The 17,229-nt window shown below is 35.0% G+C and overlaps 1 protein-coding gene and 1 non-coding gene across 13 annotated transcripts in view; one reads left to right on the top strand and one right to left on the bottom strand.

Annotated features, from left to right (window-relative positions):
* MYO9A (myosin IXA) overlaps positions 1 to 17,229 on the top strand; it is a 263,388-nt gene that overhangs the window by 95,522 nt on the left and 150,637 nt on the right. For all 12 annotated transcript variants that reach the window (XM_072809461.1, XM_072809467.1, XM_072809468.1 and 9 more), the window contains 2 exons: positions 3,456 to 3,590; positions 11,833 to 11,954. In XM_072809461.1, coding sequence (XP_072665562.1) covers positions 3,456 to 3,590; positions 11,833 to 11,954 — 257 coding nt within the window. The remainder of the gene's footprint in view (positions 1 to 3,455; positions 3,591 to 11,832; positions 11,955 to 17,229) is intronic.
* Positions 10,171 to 10,274, bottom strand: LOC140623408 (U6 spliceosomal RNA). The gene has a single exon (XR_012023024.1). It is a non-coding gene; the product is annotated as a U6 spliceosomal RNA (small nuclear RNA).

Below are 17,229 nucleotides of genomic sequence, written 5' to 3'. Positions count from 1 at the left end.
AAGTTCAGAAAGGTTGTTGCCTGTTTTCTACTCTACGATTTTGATGAATTCTTGTCTCACATTGAGATCTTTCAACCATTTTGAGTTTATCTTTGTGTATGGTGTAGGAGAATGGTCCAGTTTCATTCTTCTGCACGTGGCTGTCCAGTTTTCCCAGCACCATTTATTGAAGAGACTATCCTTTTTCCAGTGGATATTCTTTCCAGCTTTGTCGAATATTAGTTGACCATAGAGTTGGGTGCTCATTTCTGCATTTTGTATTCTGTTCCATTGATCTATGTGTCTGGTTTTGTGCCAGTACCATACTGTCTTGATGATCACAGCTTTGTAATATAGCTTGAAATCCGACATTGTGATGCCCCCGGCATTGGTTTTCTTTTTCAGTATTCCTTTGGCTATTCGGGGTCTTTTCTGATTCCATACAAATCTTAAGATTATTTGTTCCAACTCTGAAGAAGTCCATGGTATTTTGATAGGGATTGCATTGAACATGTAAATTGCCCTGGGTAGCATGGACATTTTCACAATATTTATTCTTCCAATTCATGAGCATGGAATGTTTTTCCATCTCTTTGTGTCTTCCTCAATTTCTTTCAGAAGTGTTGTGTAGTTTTTAGGGTATAGATCCTTTACCTCTTTGGTTAGGTTTATTCCTAGGTATCTTATGCTTTTGGGTGCAGTTGTAAATGAGATTGATTCCTTAATTTGTCTTCAGTCTCAGTGTATAGAAATGCAGCCAATTTCTGTGCATTGATTTTGTATTCTGCCACATTACTGAATTGCTGTTTGAGTTCTGGCACTTTTGGGGTGGAGTCTTTTGAGTTTTCTGTATATAGTATCATGTCATCTGCGAAGAGGGAGAGTTTGACTTCTTTGACAATTTGAATGCCTTTTATTTCTTTTTGTGTCTGATTACTGAGGCTAGGGCTTCTAGTACTATGTTGAATTAATAGTGGTGAGAGTGGACATCCTGTCATGTTCCTGATCTTAGGGGAAAGGCTCTCAGTTTTTTCCCCCTTGAGAATGATACTCACTGTGGACTTTTCATAAATGGCTTTTAAGATATTGAGGGATGTTCCCTTTATCCCTACACTTCGAAGAGTTTTATCAAGAATGGATGCTGTATTTTGTCAAATGCTTTCTCTGCATCTGTGGAGAAGATCATATGGTTCTTGTTTTTTCTCTTGTTGATATGAGCTATCACATTGATTGTTTTACGAGTGTTGGACCACTCTTGCATCCTGGGGATAAATTCCACTTGGTCATGGTGGATAATACTCTTAATGTACTGTTGGATCCTGTTGGCTAATACCTTGGTGAGAATTTTGTACCCATGTTCATCAGGGATATTGATTTATAATTCTTTTTGGTGGGGTCTTTGTCTGGTTGTGGAATCAAGGTAATGCTGGCCTCATAAAATGAGTTTGAAAATATCCCTCCCTTTCTATCCTTCGAAACAGCTTTAGTATAATAGGTATTCTTTCTTCTTTAAACGTTTGATAGAATTCCCCTGGGAAGCCATCTGGCCCTGGACTTTTATGTCTTGAGAGGTTTTTGATGACTGCTTCTATTTCCTTGCTGGTTATTGGCCTGTTCAGGTTTTCTGTTTCTTCCTGTTCCAGTTTTGGTAATTTGTGGTTTTCCAGAAATGCATCCATTTCTTCTAGATTGCCTGATTTGTTGGCATATAGCTGCTCATAATACGTTTTTAAAATAGTTTGTATTTCCTTGGTATTGGTTGTGATCTCTTTCTTTTCGTGATTTTATTAATTTGAGTCTTTTCTTTCTTTTCTTTTTCTTTTTTTTTAATAAGGCTGGCTAGGGATTTATCTATCTTATTAATTCTTCCAAAGAACCAGCTCCTGGTTTTGTGGATCAGTTCTACAGTTCTTCTGGTCTCTATTTCATTGAGTTCTGCTTGAATCTTTATTATCTCTCTCTTCTACTTGTTCTTTATTATCTCTCTCTTCTACTTGTTCTTCCTCCAACTCTTTTAGATGCGAGGTTAGCTTGTGTATTTGAGTTTTTTTTTTTTCCATTTTTTTGAGGGAGGTTTGTATTGTGATGTATTTCCAAGATTTAAAATTTTTAATCTCTGCACCCAATTTGGGGCTTGCATTCACAAATCCAAGATCAAGAGTCACATGTTCCAGTGATGGAGTCAGCCAGGTGCCCTTGAATTAATTTAATTTAATTTAATTTAATTTTTAAAAAGATTTTATTTATTTATTTGACAGATGGAGACAGTACAAGCAGGGGGAGTGGCAGTAGAGGGAGAGGGAGAAGTAGGCTACCCACTGAGCAAGACCCTGGGATCATGACCTGAACTGAGGCAGATGCTTAACTGACTGAGCCACCCTGGCACCCCAGAATTTATTTTTTAATATGGTAGAAGCATCTACATACAGTTGTCATGCAACTGTATTTTAAGAATGAGGTGAGGTGGTGAGAAGAATGCTGGTTTAGAGGTATTAGAGCTGAATCCATATTATCTATAATTAGAGTATAATTTGTAGAAGCAAAATACCAAGACATAGAAGAATAAGCATTTGTATACTATACTGTACTATTTTATACCAAATAGATAAAAGATTTGAGTTTTGTTAACTTTAGGGAATAGAAATTGATAATGAAGAAGGGATTTTTGTTTTTTGTTACAATATTTTATAACTATTTAACATTGTAAACTTAGGTTTTTTTTTTAATAAAAATTTTTTAAAAATTTGGGGCACTTGGATGGCTTTGTTGGTTGAGCATCTGACTCTTGGTTTCAGCTCAGGTCATGATCTCATGGGTTGTGGAACTGAACCAGTGTCAGGCTTCACACTCAACAGGAAATCTGCTTGAGGCTTCTCCCTTCATCCACTCCCCCTACTCCCTCTTTCTCTAAAATAAATAAATAAATCTTTAAAAAGACCTTTTTAAAATTGAAGAAACCACATATTCTGATGTCCAATTACACTCTTAGCTTGCACAAGGCTGATTAAACATACTAGTTAGCTTGGTTTGTAAAGCAGAATTCTGTTGGGCTATAGAAGTGGAATTAGGAAAACTTGCATGATGTTCTTTGTATAATCTGGGAGACCCAGGAAAAAACCTAGCTTTAGATTATTTTTTACTTCCCTATAGGTGAAGTACTTTTACTTTCTTATCTCTTAGAATTTAGGGATTTCTGAGATTGAGAACAAGTTACTAACCCTTCTTCAAACATTTCTGTAAACAGTGTATTACATGTATTAAAATTTTGGATGTATTTTTATAATTGGGATAAAAAGAAGAAGTTGAAGATAAAACTAAAATACTTTTGTGGAATATTTTGGTAGAAGACTGGCCCCCCAAAATTTCCTCTCCACTACTATAAGAGAACTTTGAGCATTTTCTTACCGATATTGTATTTATTCATGAAATAAATTTGAACATGTTTTTTTAACTCTAATTTTTTTCCTGTTTTACAGACTTTGTCCATTGGTGTTCTTGATATTTTTGGGTTTGAAGATTATGAAAATAACAGCTTTGAACAGTTCTGTATAAATTTTGCTAATGAACGTTTACAACACTACTTCAATCAGCATATTTTTAAATTGGAGCAAGTGAGTACCTAAATGCATATATGCTTGCCCCCTCCCATTGTCTCACCCACTTATCTTCACACATGTATATACATATATAAATTTTTGAGTCATAGTTACAAGCATTTTAAATCTTATACTTCCATGCAGATACTATAGTCTTTTTTTTTAAGATTTTATTTATTTATTCATGATAAACAGAGAGAGAGAGAGAGAGAGAGAGAGGCAGAGACACAGGCAGAGGGAGAATCAGGCTCCATGCAGGGAGCCTGACATGGGACTTGATCCCGGGTCTCCAGGATCACGCCCTGGGCCGAAGGCAGGTGCCAAACTGCTGAGCCAACCAGGGGTCCCCCAGATACTATAGTCTTTATGTCTGTGTTAGCAAATGAAAAATCAGCATAGTTTTTGAGCCATATGATACTGGATTTCCTTTTCTTTTTAGTAGACCTCAAGTAGATTAAAAAATATGTGTTTGCTTGAGTACACCTTTGAATGAAAAGATGCATGGGTTTGCTTTGAGTTTCTGTTGGTGATTTTTAATTGCTGCCATGTGCTTGGTCACTGTGTGTAATGCTAAATATGCTTGTGTGATAGCTTTGGTCTTTTAGTTTCAATCCAGTTGATTAGTGTCTTATTTCTTTATCCGTGGGGTTAGCGGAGCTTATTAATAGAATTTTGAGTTAATTTAGAGTATGGATATAGGGAAATAGGATATTGTAGAGAGACCAAAATGAGTAATTAGATATTTTGGGGGAGAAGTTTAAATTGATTTAGAGTTGAGTGAGCCATCGGTTTCCATGAGAATGCTTATGGTAAATGCAGGGTCAAAGAAGACGTGAGCTCTTTCTGAAAGCCAAGTTTTAAGTTAGCAACAAGTTGAGATTGTAGCCCACAATTTCAATTTGTATAGGAGGATATAAGTAGAAGCAGGGTTCACATTTATCTCAAGGAAATGGTGAAGAAATGAAATGAACAGGAGGACCAAAACACATTTACAAAACAGGAAAAAAAAAAAAGACCTTTCTTTTCCTTGGGGTTTTTTGCTCTCTGTCCTAGCTTCAAGTGCATCTGTCTTGCTTAAAGGGTTATGAGGACTGATTAACCGTAGCACAAGCAGCACTAGTTCTGGCCATCTTGATGATGCTTGAAATTTTAAACACATAACCTTTTAGGGACACCTGGGTGGCTCAGCAGTTGAGCGTCTGCCTTCAGCTCAGGGCCTGATCTCTGGATCGAGTCCCACATTGGGCTCCCTGCATGGAGCCTGCTTCGCTGCCTATGTCTCTGCCTCTCTCTCTGTGTCTCTCATGAATAAATAAGTAAAATCTTAAAACCCTCCCCCAAACCGAAAAAAACACCTTTTAGCTAGACTCTCTGATGGAGCTATTAAAAGATAATACAGTATTATTTGTTACAGTGTTAACTAACATTTGCATAGCACTTACTATTTATTAGGTAAGGTACTATTTTTATTCTGGTTTTACAGATGATATCTGAAGCCAGTATCCATTCAAACCTTAGCACTTTGGTTCTATGATTCTTGCTTTTAACCAAAACTTGGCTGGGATTGTTCTACTTGACTCAGTCTACTGTCCTTTTAGCTAGATCATGCTAAACAAGTATTTTTTATCTTTTGTAAATGGATATATGTATTGGAGGGGTGGAGAAATGCATTTTGTTGAGTGCTGTGTTTTACGAAGCGAGGTGTCAGTTGCTCTTTGGATCATTAAACAGAAGAGTAAGTAAATTGCTTTTGAAGGAAAAAGGTATTGACTATTACTGAATTTTTTTTTTTTTTTTTTACCTTTTCTAGAAGTGTAGATTAGACATTGAGGAGCCATAAGAAATACTTTGCCTAAAAACATGTATAGAAAATAAAACCTTACGTTTATGGAAAATGTGTTTGGAACTACTAAGGCATGGATGATCTTTATTTGCTACCCTGAATTTTATAATCTTGGGCAGTGTGGTGGAATTATGGGTCAGAAGACTTAGATTCCAAGATACATCTTTTTTTTCCTTTCAAGTTTCAGTATTCTCTTCTGTAATTTAATGTAATGGGTATTCTTTTGCTATAATTTATAGAAAGTTTGGAGACTTTAGACCTCTGCCATCTCATCTGTTTATTCTTCCTGTCTCTTGTGTTTTTCCACTGAAAATGGATTTCCTGTGAATAAGAGATTTAAGGCAGCTTAAATATTAACTGTTTTATTTATTTGTGTATCTCTGGTACCTAAAGTGAGATGGGTATGCAATGAGTATTTGTTAACTACCAATGGAATACAAAATCAGTAAGTAGATAACACTTTTTGAAAAAAAAAGATAGAAATAAAAAGGTATCAAATATGCTTTGGGAGGAAACATCTTGAAAATTTTGAATACTGAAGTAAATTTTGTCAAAAATTGTATATAGACACAAAATTTCTCCCACAAGATGGGAGAGAGGTATAATAATTGTCCTGCTGGATAATAAGTGCCAAAATCAAATAGAATGTTAAAGTAGTGATACAAAGGATGAAGTTGATAAGAACTTCCTGAAAGTCTACAAAAGTTTCTCAGGGGTGATTCTGGAATATAGTTTTGAATAGAAGATTGAGTTTACCAGATTGTCAATGGGGAAAAGATATTTTAAACAAAGGTAACAATATTCTTAAAATTGTGGAGCGTAAAACAACATGGTACTTTTGGTTGAGCATCTGCCTTAGGCTCAGGGTGTGATCCTGGAGTCCTGGGATTGAGTCCTGCATCGGGTTACCCACAAGGAGCCTGCTTCTTGCTCTGCCTATGTCTCTGCCTCTCTCTCTGCATCTCTCATGAATAAATAAATAAATAAATAAATAAAATCTTTTTTTTTTTTTTTTTTAAAGAATGGAGACAGGGAGGGAGATACATTTATGAAATATCCTAGGATAATATAATTGTGGGCTTTCTATGTCATGTAGAGAAGATTGGAATTTTAAAAAAGGAGGAGCAGTTTGAAGTGTATTTAGCAGAGGATTTGAACTGTGGAAGATGGACCAAAGAGAGGTAAAATAACTGAAGGGAAAGACATAATACATAAGCCAGTTGAGGTAGTGGGAGTGTGTGATTCTGAGTCCTAAATTAAGGTATATATAAAGATAATGTGGAGTAAGATACAGACCAGACGTTTCTGTGATTTGAAAATATATTTGCTGCTATCATTAATAATATTGCTCTCTTATTTCCTTTACTTGTTTAGAATTATCCTTCAAGCCATTGGCTTATCAGTAAATTTAGTAACAGTTATGTGGTAGGCATTGAAGATAGAAAATTCATAGTGCCAGGGATCTTACCTGAGTGTATAATCTAGTGAGTTTTTTGGGGGGTCTCTATCACTTCTGGGGATGTCAAACTAGGAAATTTTGACCAAATTGCTTTGCAGAATACCCATAAAGAATGAGCAAAATATATTTGAAGGCATTGGAGTACATATAAATAAGTGAGGTTCTATAGAGTTTATATCTGCAAAAAGGAAACCCAGGTTGACAAGCACAGCATGTTTGGACTGCTTTGTTGCTAGAGACATTCCTTTATTCTGGTAGAGGAGTGCTGATTTTGAAAGAGCCGAATCTGAGAAGCGGAACAGGTTTTCTTGAGATTTAAGAAGAAGGAAGAACCTGCTGGCAACTCCTATAGGCTTTCTGCTTGAGACCTTAAAGGGTTACATCTTAGAAATAAAGATAAACTAGAAATAGATTAGGCATTTAAGGGACTGAAGCCCAGTTTAAAATCTTAAGTTCCAATTGGGTTAAAAGACTATAGAATTCCTAATGTTTTTAGCCACTTGCTGCCAGGAGCAAATTTATTCTCCAGTGGAGGAAGAGATCATCCTAGTGGTAACATTATCAGTATGATTTTTCATATACAGGATCCAACATTCAGTTTTTTAACTGAGAATTTTGTTTTAAAGACACACATGGAGTGAAACCCAACATGAATAGAAACCAAGAGAAGTGAGACAATAGACTGTACAATCGGAAATCCAGGAAATGATGTTAACAGAAATGAACTATAAAGTAATAATGACATCAAGAAATTTTTTTAAAAACAATATTTTTATAAAAGAATTACAAAGAAATTCTAAGTTTAGGAAAATCTAGAACTAAAAGGTAGAGTGAAGTTAAGAACATGATGATAGTTTAAAACAGATATAACTTAAGAGAGGATTAGTGATTAGGAAGATAGGCCAGAAGAAAATACCCAGCCTGATGAAAATAGGAAAATTCAAATAGTATAAGAGACATATGGGGCATAGTGAAAAGGTCTAAAATAGATGTAAGAGAAATTCTGGAAAGATATATGTGAGGAAAAAGAAAATGCTATCTTTGAAAATATAATGGTTGGGAATTTTTCCAGAACTTAAAACAGAAAACAAAAAATCCAACAAGCACACATTTGTGAAGTTCTATGAATTCAAAGCATTGTAAGTACAAGGACAGTCATAGTAAACTGAGAAGCATCTGGGGTTTGGAGACTGGGCAGTAGGGAGCAAGTACCGTTAAAGAAGCAACCATAAGACTGGAACTCAGGCTTTTAGGGCAAGCAGTGGATGACAAAAGACAACTGGATATCTTCCTTAAAACTAAAGTATGTTATTTGGGCAGTAGCTAAATTATTGGCATTGCAGCTCAGAGATGCAGGAAGGAATAAAGAGCAATGAACATTATAAAAAAGGGGGGGGGAGGGTGGTGAATCTAAATGAATATTAACTAAATTAGGCAAAGATAAAAATATCTATTATGGTTTATTATTTATGTAGAACTAAAATAAATGAATATAATAGCATTGAAATCAGGAAGATAGTACATGGAATTTAAGATATTCTAAGATCTTTGTATTAAACGCCAAGTGCTAGTAGATGTTTTTTCTGTTAGACATTGATAAGTTAAAGATATGTGTTACAATTTTAGGATAGCCACTAAATAGTAAATGAATATAAATTTGTCAAGTTACTATAGGGAACAAGTAAAATAAAAACTCCAGTAGTCGAAAAAGAAGCAAGAAAGAAGAAAAAAAAAGCGATATCAGGAAAGCAGGACAAATAGCAAATAATAGATGGTTGATTTAATCCCACAAAATATCAGTGATTGTGCTAAATATACATGGATTTATTACTCCAAGTTGAAGTGATATATTATCAGACTTGATATAAAACAAAAGTAAATTACTACTTATAAGAAAGATACTTTAAATATAAGCATATTAAAAAGTTAAAAGGATGGAAGAAGCTTTAGTAAATCTGAACAAAAGTAGAGCTGATATTGCTATATTAATCTCAGCATTGCCAGAAATCAAAAAGAATATTTGATAATATGATGGGGTCAGTTCATCAGGAAGCGTGCAATTCCAAATTTATAGGTTCCTGATTTAGACTCAAAGTATATAAAACAAAATTAATAAAACTAAAAAAGAAACATGTAATTCTAGTGGAACTGTAGTGGAATGTTTTAACAAACCTTGCTGAATAGAGAACAGAATAAGCAGACAAAAGAAAAAATCAGTCTGGTTATAGACTATTTAAAGCACCCAGAGGATGGAGCAGGTGCGTTTATGGGTGCTCAATCCTGCCTGCCTTTAGGTTAGAATGCCAGTTTCCATAGGCTCAAGGCCTGTATCATATAAGGATATAGAAGAATTTTCTTTTTCCTGTGGATATAGATTTTTAAAGCAAATACTTATTTGACATACATAGATAACTACAAATTTACAAAATGTAAAAATTTATTCATAGACTGTACCATAACACAAGGGCCAAATTTCAAGGATTGAAACCACACATATTTTAATAACATATAGTCTCAATGCTGCTATTACATTGAGAAAGTAGCCATAGATAAAGCATAAGTGAGTGAATATGATGTTCCTACAGCAATTAAAATGGATGCTAAGCAAAATAAGTCAGAGAAAGACAAATACCATATGTATTCACTCATGTGGAATTTCAGAAACAAAATAGATGAACATAGAGGAAGGGAAGGAAAAATAAGATTAAAATGAGAGGGAGGCAAACCATGAGATGCTTAATTCTAGGAAACAACATAGGGGTTGCTGGAGGGGAGGTGGTAGGGGTATGGGGTAACTGGATGATGGGCATTAAGAAGGGCATTTGATATAATGAGCACTGGTTGTTATATGCAACTGATGCATCACTAAATTCTATCCCTGAAATTAGTAATACACTATGTGTTAACTAATTTGAATTCATATAAAGAATTTTAAAAAATGGATGAACTTTAGATGCATTCTACAACCTGGATGTGTCTCTGAAACTGATGTTGAGTTGAAAAAAACGTGAAAAGAGTATAGTAAGATTTTCTTTATATTAGATTTATAAATAAGTGAATCTTATCAGTGGTATTGGAATTTAGGATAATAGTTAACTTTAGCAAGGAGCTCTGAATTGTCATTAAGATGAGGAAGGATTTTGGACTGCTATTAACATCTTTACAAGCATCCATATGCTTGTTATCCATGCTACAAACAAGAAGAAACGGAAAAAAACCTTTTAAATTACTGAGCTGGGGTGACCTTCATATAGCAATTACTTTCTTGTGAAATTATTAAATAAAAGGAAAGAATTAAGCATTTACCTTTCCCAAATTTGCATGGTATCCTTGAACAGGTACCATGCTAATCTGTGTATTGTTCCAGTTTTAGTGTATGTGCTGCTGAAGTGAGCGCAGGCATTTACCTTTCCCAGTTAGAGTAGCTACGGTTTATACTACACCATTCTTATTTACAGGATACTAATAATACCCAAAGAATGATAAAAATCACAAAATCGCTAATTTGTAAAACCACCGTGTTAGTAGAGAAGTGTATGAATGTTATCAGTGCATACTAAAGCCATCAGGTGGCTGGGGTATTTACTTGGTGCCTAAATATTACTGCAGTATAGAAACTTCTTTAGATTTTCAGGAGCCTTATTCTGAAAAACAGTTCAAAAGCATCACAAGGATTATAAGATTATTTCCCAGTACAGAGGAAAAGTAAACAATAGGGGCTTAGTAGTTGAATAGTTGCTCAAGGCCTGAGCTTTGACCTTTTTAAATCTTGGAATTTGAATTTTTTAAAAAACATTCTAAGGGCTGTTCCCTTTTTAAAAAACATTCTAAGGGCTGTTCCCTCCTCAAAGAGTTAAAAATAGACCTGCCCTATGACCCAGCAATTGCACTGCTGGGGATTTACCCCAAAGATACAGATCCAATGAAACGCCGGGACACCTGCACCCCGATGTTTAGAGCAGCAATGTCCGTCCACAATAGCCAAACTGTGGAAGGAGCCTCGGTGTCCATCAAAAGATGAATGGATAAAGAAGATGTGGTTTATGTATACAATGGAATATTACTCAGCCATTAGAAATGACAAATACCCACCATTTGCTTAGACGGACCTGGAGGGTATTATGCTGAGTGAAATAAGTCAATCGGAGAAGGACAAACATTATATGGTCCCATTCATTTGGGGAATATAAATAATAGTGAAAGGTAATAGAAGGGAAGGGAGAAGAAATGGGTAGGAAATATCAGAAAGGGAGACAGAACATGAAGACACCTAACTCTGGGAAACGAACTAGGAGTGGTGGAAGGGGAGGATGGCAGGGGGTGGGGGTGACTGGGTGATGGGCACTGAGGGGGGCACTTAACGGGATGAGCACTGGGTGTTATTCTGTATTTTGGCAAATTGAACACCAATAAAAAATAAATTTATTATCAAAAAAATAAAATAAAAAAATAAGGGCTGTTCCCCCCACCAAGGGTTTTATTTTACCAAGTGAAGTATATATGAACTTCATATGATATCAGTGATCACTGGAGACGATGGTTTTCTACCTTTCCTAGGCATTGTTTCTTTAAATTCATTGTTGATAATCAACAAAAACTCTTTTGATGGTTTAGAGTCTTGTGGGAGAAAATAGGCTTCTTCATTTTATATTTTTATTTAGTGTAGTCCTCATAGTGTGACTAAAACGATTCCAGCCCTAAATTTTCACCTGAGTGGCATACAAATAGCATTGTAGCAAAAAATATGGTTGTCTACTTTTTAATGAAAATAGACATACTGTATGAAGGTTTTGTGTAACTGAAATCCTACATTCTTCCATTATGTAGATTAGAGATTTAAAAGGGAAAAGTTTAGACAGTTCTTTTAAGCCTGGCAAAAGCTTTTCAGTCTTTGTTATCATATACTTAACTATTTTTTTGCAAGATGAATAAATTGTGAATTTGTTATTTCCTAGGAGGAATATAGAACTGAAGGTATCAGCTGGCACAATATAGATTATATTGATAATACCTGTTGCATAAATCTTATTAGCAAGAAACCAACAGGTCTGCTCCATCTTTTGGATGAAGAAAGCAAGTGAGTAAGATTATTTCAATTTTGTTATTGGCCATTTGGGCTCATGTCCTTTTAAGTCTTAAATTTTCTTCTTACATGATCAAATAAGGAGCCAAACTTTCCCTTTTGTGAATTTCATTGTGTGTGTATGTTTCTCGGAAATTGGATGAACTTTAATATTGAATGCATTTTTTTCCTTGATTTTTTCCAGATTTCTTCTGCAGTTACTTTCATGTTAAATTTGTTGGCATTTTTTTTTTATTACATGTTGCTCTCTTCTTGAATTGAGTTTTATGTGAGATGTGTTTGTAGTTTTCATGTTTAGCAAAAAAGAACATCGTGATAGATTAGTAATGTCTGCCACCACTGTGCAGGCAGTAGCAGCATATGCCAAGTATTTGACATCTTTTGTCAGCACTGTGTAGTATATCAAATTTATGTATAAGCTTCAGAAATAAAACTTCATATGGCATCCTCCAGTGTGTTTTCAGTGTCCAATAAAGTATTATTTATAGTTAAATTATAAGATGGCAAATCTAGAACTGGAGAAACTGAAGTAATGGAGAATATGTTTTCTGTCATTTTTTACTAAAAAATATTTAGTAGCTGAATTAGCTCACTTGATTTCTATCTACAAATATTATATCCATTGAAGTAGGATAGAAAATATTGGAGATTAACTGTCCTAGGTGGGATGACCATCATCAGGTTTGAATGGGACAGTCTAAAGTTTATGCTTGTCCAGTTTAGTTATTAAAAGTGCCTACTTTTACTTTCAAATATCCTGGTTTGTATGGAAAGTTGTATGTCACTCTTAATATGCCATAAACATGTAGAAATTGTTCGGTAGAAATATGAAATAATATGGTAGAATGCAAAATATATTGAAAACGAGAATGCTAACAGTTACGTCTACCACTAGTCTATTTCCATTAATCTAAATGAATTAAAATGTAATTAGCACAAAAAATATTTTATGTACCAAGTTGTGTATAAGTGTTTTTTGTATTGCTTTATATGCCCCAAAACATATATTATCTTTTATAAAATTGTAAGATTAGTGGTTCTTAACTGTGCTTACATACCTTACCCTGGTGTATTTTATTTTGGAAAGCTTCATAGATGATTTTGATACTCATTGTTGAGCACTATTGTGGTTGATGTTAAAATATTAAGCAGTTCTATTTGTCTGAGGTATTTTATGATAACAAAAAAACCAGAGTTTAAGCAAGTCTAGAAAAAGATCAGATAGGTGAATGAGGGACTTGAGATTCAGACACTCCATGTATTTCTAATTAGCTTGTGCTTTTAAGTATTGTCCTATAATATTTCTCTGTAACACTTGGACTGTAGAATGAGAAGTTTAGGGTTGCATTTCATCTCTATTACCTTTGGCAAATCTCTGAATATTCTTGGTTCTTAATTTTTTGGATGTAAAAAGGAATTGATGGTGAGAAATGATAATGCTGTCTGCTATATATCTTTCAGTGGTTGTGAGCAACAGTTGAGGTAGTTGAGTATATAATGAAAACATGAATAGAGGAAAGGGTTCTTTTCTGGCTTGTCATTCTTTATGTCAAATATTTTGAGTTCATATCTTATTATACAAAGACTTTATTTCCCTGGTCAGTTGCTACCTCACACAGATATAAACATTGCCCAGTAAGAGAATATCAACTTTCTGCCATTACCTGAAAGTTACTGGGGGTAAGCCACATGGCCAGAAATAACAGAGACAGATTTTGGCTCAGTATAAAAAAGAACTGTGTAATCATTAGAGTTGATGAGCGGCTGCTTTATAAAGTAATAAAATTGTTTTGCATTTTCTGTCAGTGCTGTCAGTGTCTTGTTGTAGGTAGGAGATTGGACTGAATAACTTTTTTTTTTTAAAGATTTTATTTATTTGAGAGAGAGAGAGTGCAAGAGCATGAATGGTGTGGAGGGACAGAGGGAGAGGGAGAAGCAGGCTCTCCAGTGAGCAGGGACTCTGATGCAGTAGTCTCTCTCAGGACCCTGGGATCACAACCTGAGCCAAAGGCAGATGCTTAACTGACTGAGCCACCCCGGAGCTTCTGGACTGAATAAACTTTTTTTTTTTTTTTACATTTTATTTATTTATTCATGAGAGACCCTGAGAGAGAGAGAGAGAGAGACACAGGCAGACTCAGTCCCAGGACCTCAGGATCATGACCTGAGCCAAAGGCAGACACTCAACCATTGAGCCACCCAAGCGTCCCTGGACTGAATAACCTCTTAATTGTTCCTTCAGTTATGCTTCTGTATTCAGTCCTCCATAAAATTTTTTTATAAATCCTATTATTTTTTTTCACTTTATGTGTCATTCCTGTTGCTTTTATCTCCTCTTGTAAATGGACCACTTTGCTCTGTGCTTTAATATCCCAGAAGATGCAAAGGCATGAAATGTTTTCTCTCTGCCAGAGATGGGTTGAAAATAAATTAGTCACATTTAGGAAGAGCTATTTTGAGAACCACTTAGAGTAGTTTTCCTCTAAAAACTGTTTGTTCTCTAGGGAATATATAACATGAAATATATCCTTAGCAGTTTTCCTGCCTCATTCAGTATTGTTTATAGTGTTTCAGGTACGTGGTCTGAGGTCAGAAAGTTTTGTTTAATCTTGTCTCTGTTATCTGTTGGCTGTTTGACCTCAGCCAAGTTATTAAGCTCGACTGTAAAGGATGCAGTATGAGTTTAGAAAGGAGTAGACATGGGCAAAGTTAGGTATGAGCAGGATATTAGGAGTGTTACCAGTCTTTCCTTCTGTATTCAAAGTGTGATCTGCTGACAGCAGGACTGGCAGCACCTTGAAGCTTGTTAGAAATGCAGAATCTCAGACTTCCACCCCAGACTTCTTTTAACAAAATGAAGATCGGAGCTTTCATTTAGAACAGGATTTTGTCAGTCTTCCCTGCTCATAAGAATTAGCTGGGAAACTTGGAACATCATCACCCTAGCATCAGTTCAGTAGAATCACAGGAATGGGTCAAAGCATTGGTATTTTTGAAAGCTAAAGAAACACAGAAGCATGGGAGCACTAAGGCTATCCTGGCAGATAGCCTTTGGGAAATACTGGTTGGAAGAGCTTTGAAATGCACAATAATGTCTGATTTGCCTCTGTTCCAAGCTCTTTTGCTTGATATTGTATGTTGTACGTAGTATGTATGAATATAGGACATATCGAGAGCTTTCCTTTGCATCCTTTTTTTCCCATGAAAACAGATTTAATAATTATAAACAACATATTAGCAAAAGAAATCAGACAATAACCTCCTGTTTTGTCTCTCTTTGGTATATTAGCCATTTTGATAGGTGCATAGTGTCATCGGCAAATAACAGCAATGATCCCTTCCTTTCCAAAGCACATGCCTTTAATTTTTAAAATGTGCTTGTGATATTATATTATCTGACATTCTTTTTTTTATATATATTTTAAAATTTAAATTCAATTTGCCAACATATAACACCCAGTACTTATCCCATCAAGTGCCTTCTTCAGTGCCCGTCACCCAAATACCCCATCCCCCCACCCACTTTCCCTTCTGCAACCTTTTGTATCCTCTCTTGTTTGGAATAAAAACTGTTCTCATATATGTCTTCCTTTGAAAATTTCTTTTCTCCATTTGGAAGTAAGAAAAAAATCATAAGCTTTTTGATTATTCAGAGGATTACTTAGAGACAATGAGATGAATATCCTTCCTGAAGAAAAGCACCCTGCTGTGAAGTAGTGAAGTAGTAGTAGTAGTTTGCAGAGGTTGAGTTGGGTCTAGTCTTAGAAGCTTGGTTTTGGTCTTTTTGCTGTTATGATCCATAAATTTTCCTCAGTAGGGGAGATACATGATTAAAGCAATGTTATAGGAAAAATTTGATATTTGATTTTGATTAGGTAAGATTAGAGTCACTGACACTACTGTAGAGGCTGTTGTACTCTCTATTTCAAATTGCAAGAGTTATATTCCATTCTAGAATGGCTATAGAGTTCTGGAATGGACAGGAGAGCTGGATGGTAAAGATGTTTTGAGGAAGCGATAGTTTTGAATATAAAAGCAGGTCTAGGTGACTAGGAGAACATGGCAATGTTGGCAATGTAAGAAAGTAGGTAACATTTATGTCCTCCCTATAGAATGCCAGCTTGCTAGTGTTAGATGCTTTTACTAGTGTTATTTAATTCTACTAACACTATGATACCTCATTTTACTCATTTATGGAACTCGTTCTTAAAGCATGCCAAAGGTCACATACAGAACTGAAAATCTAAACTTATAACTATCTGACACCAACACCCATTCTCCTTCCTGATTCTAATACATACGACATAATTAACTATTTTTGTTGTAATTTTGGAATCATTTTTACACATTAGATTTTGTATTCAACATTTTTGCAACCTCATGTCATGTTATTTGTCATTATTTCAATTATAATGAAATGAAACTATTCTCTGAAGGATACTTGCTTTTTCCTTTTTCTGTCAGTGATATTTCTTCTATATGAAACTCCTACTCAGCCTTTGACATTTAGCTCATAATTGCCTTCTGTATCTTCTTTGAACCTTTCCATTATTTCCAACCGTTAGTGATTTTTCTTTTCTGAACCTTTTTTTTTTAAAATATGTTTATTATTTGAGAGAGATTGAGAGAAAGAGAGGAGAGGGAGAGGGACAAGCAGACTGCTGAGCATAGAGGCTGGCGTGGGCCTCAATCCCAGGACCTCAGGATCATGACCCGAGGCAAAATCAAGAGTTGCAAATTTAGAAAGAGGGAGTAGAAAAAGAATAGTTAGGTATAAGCAGGATGTTAGGATGAGCAGGATGTTACACTTATTTTTTAGTTTGTTAGGAGAATCAAATTAGATAATATAAGTGAAAGCTCTTTGTAATTTGCTATAAATGTGTGAGATGGCAATGTAATGATAATCTATTAGAAAAGATTATGTATTAACAGATGCATCTTTCTTTAGTGTTTTTGTTTTTAATTCCACTTTCCATAGGCTACAAATCAAACACTGCTAGATAAATTTAAGCATCAACATGGAGAGCATCAACATGCTTAACCAACTGAGCCACCCAGGCGCCCTCTTAACTTTTTATCCCTATATTTGCTATCATATAATTGTTTCTTAATAAGTATGATTTGAATGATCCCTAGAAATAAAATGCTCATCAGTGAGTATAAACCCATTGAGGCATATTTGAAATAATAATAGATACAGTATAAAATTATGTAGTTACTGGTAGAGGTAAGAAAATTGCTACTTAATTTATATATGGAGAAATAGGAA

The sequence above is a fragment of the Canis lupus genome, chromosome 32 (genome assembly GCF_048164855.1).
Source record: "Canis lupus baileyi chromosome 32, mCanLup2.hap1, whole genome shotgun sequence".
NCBI classification, from domain to species: Eukaryota; Metazoa; Chordata; class Mammalia; order Carnivora; family Canidae; genus Canis; species Canis lupus.
This window is presented reverse-complemented; position numbering and strand designations above follow the sequence as displayed.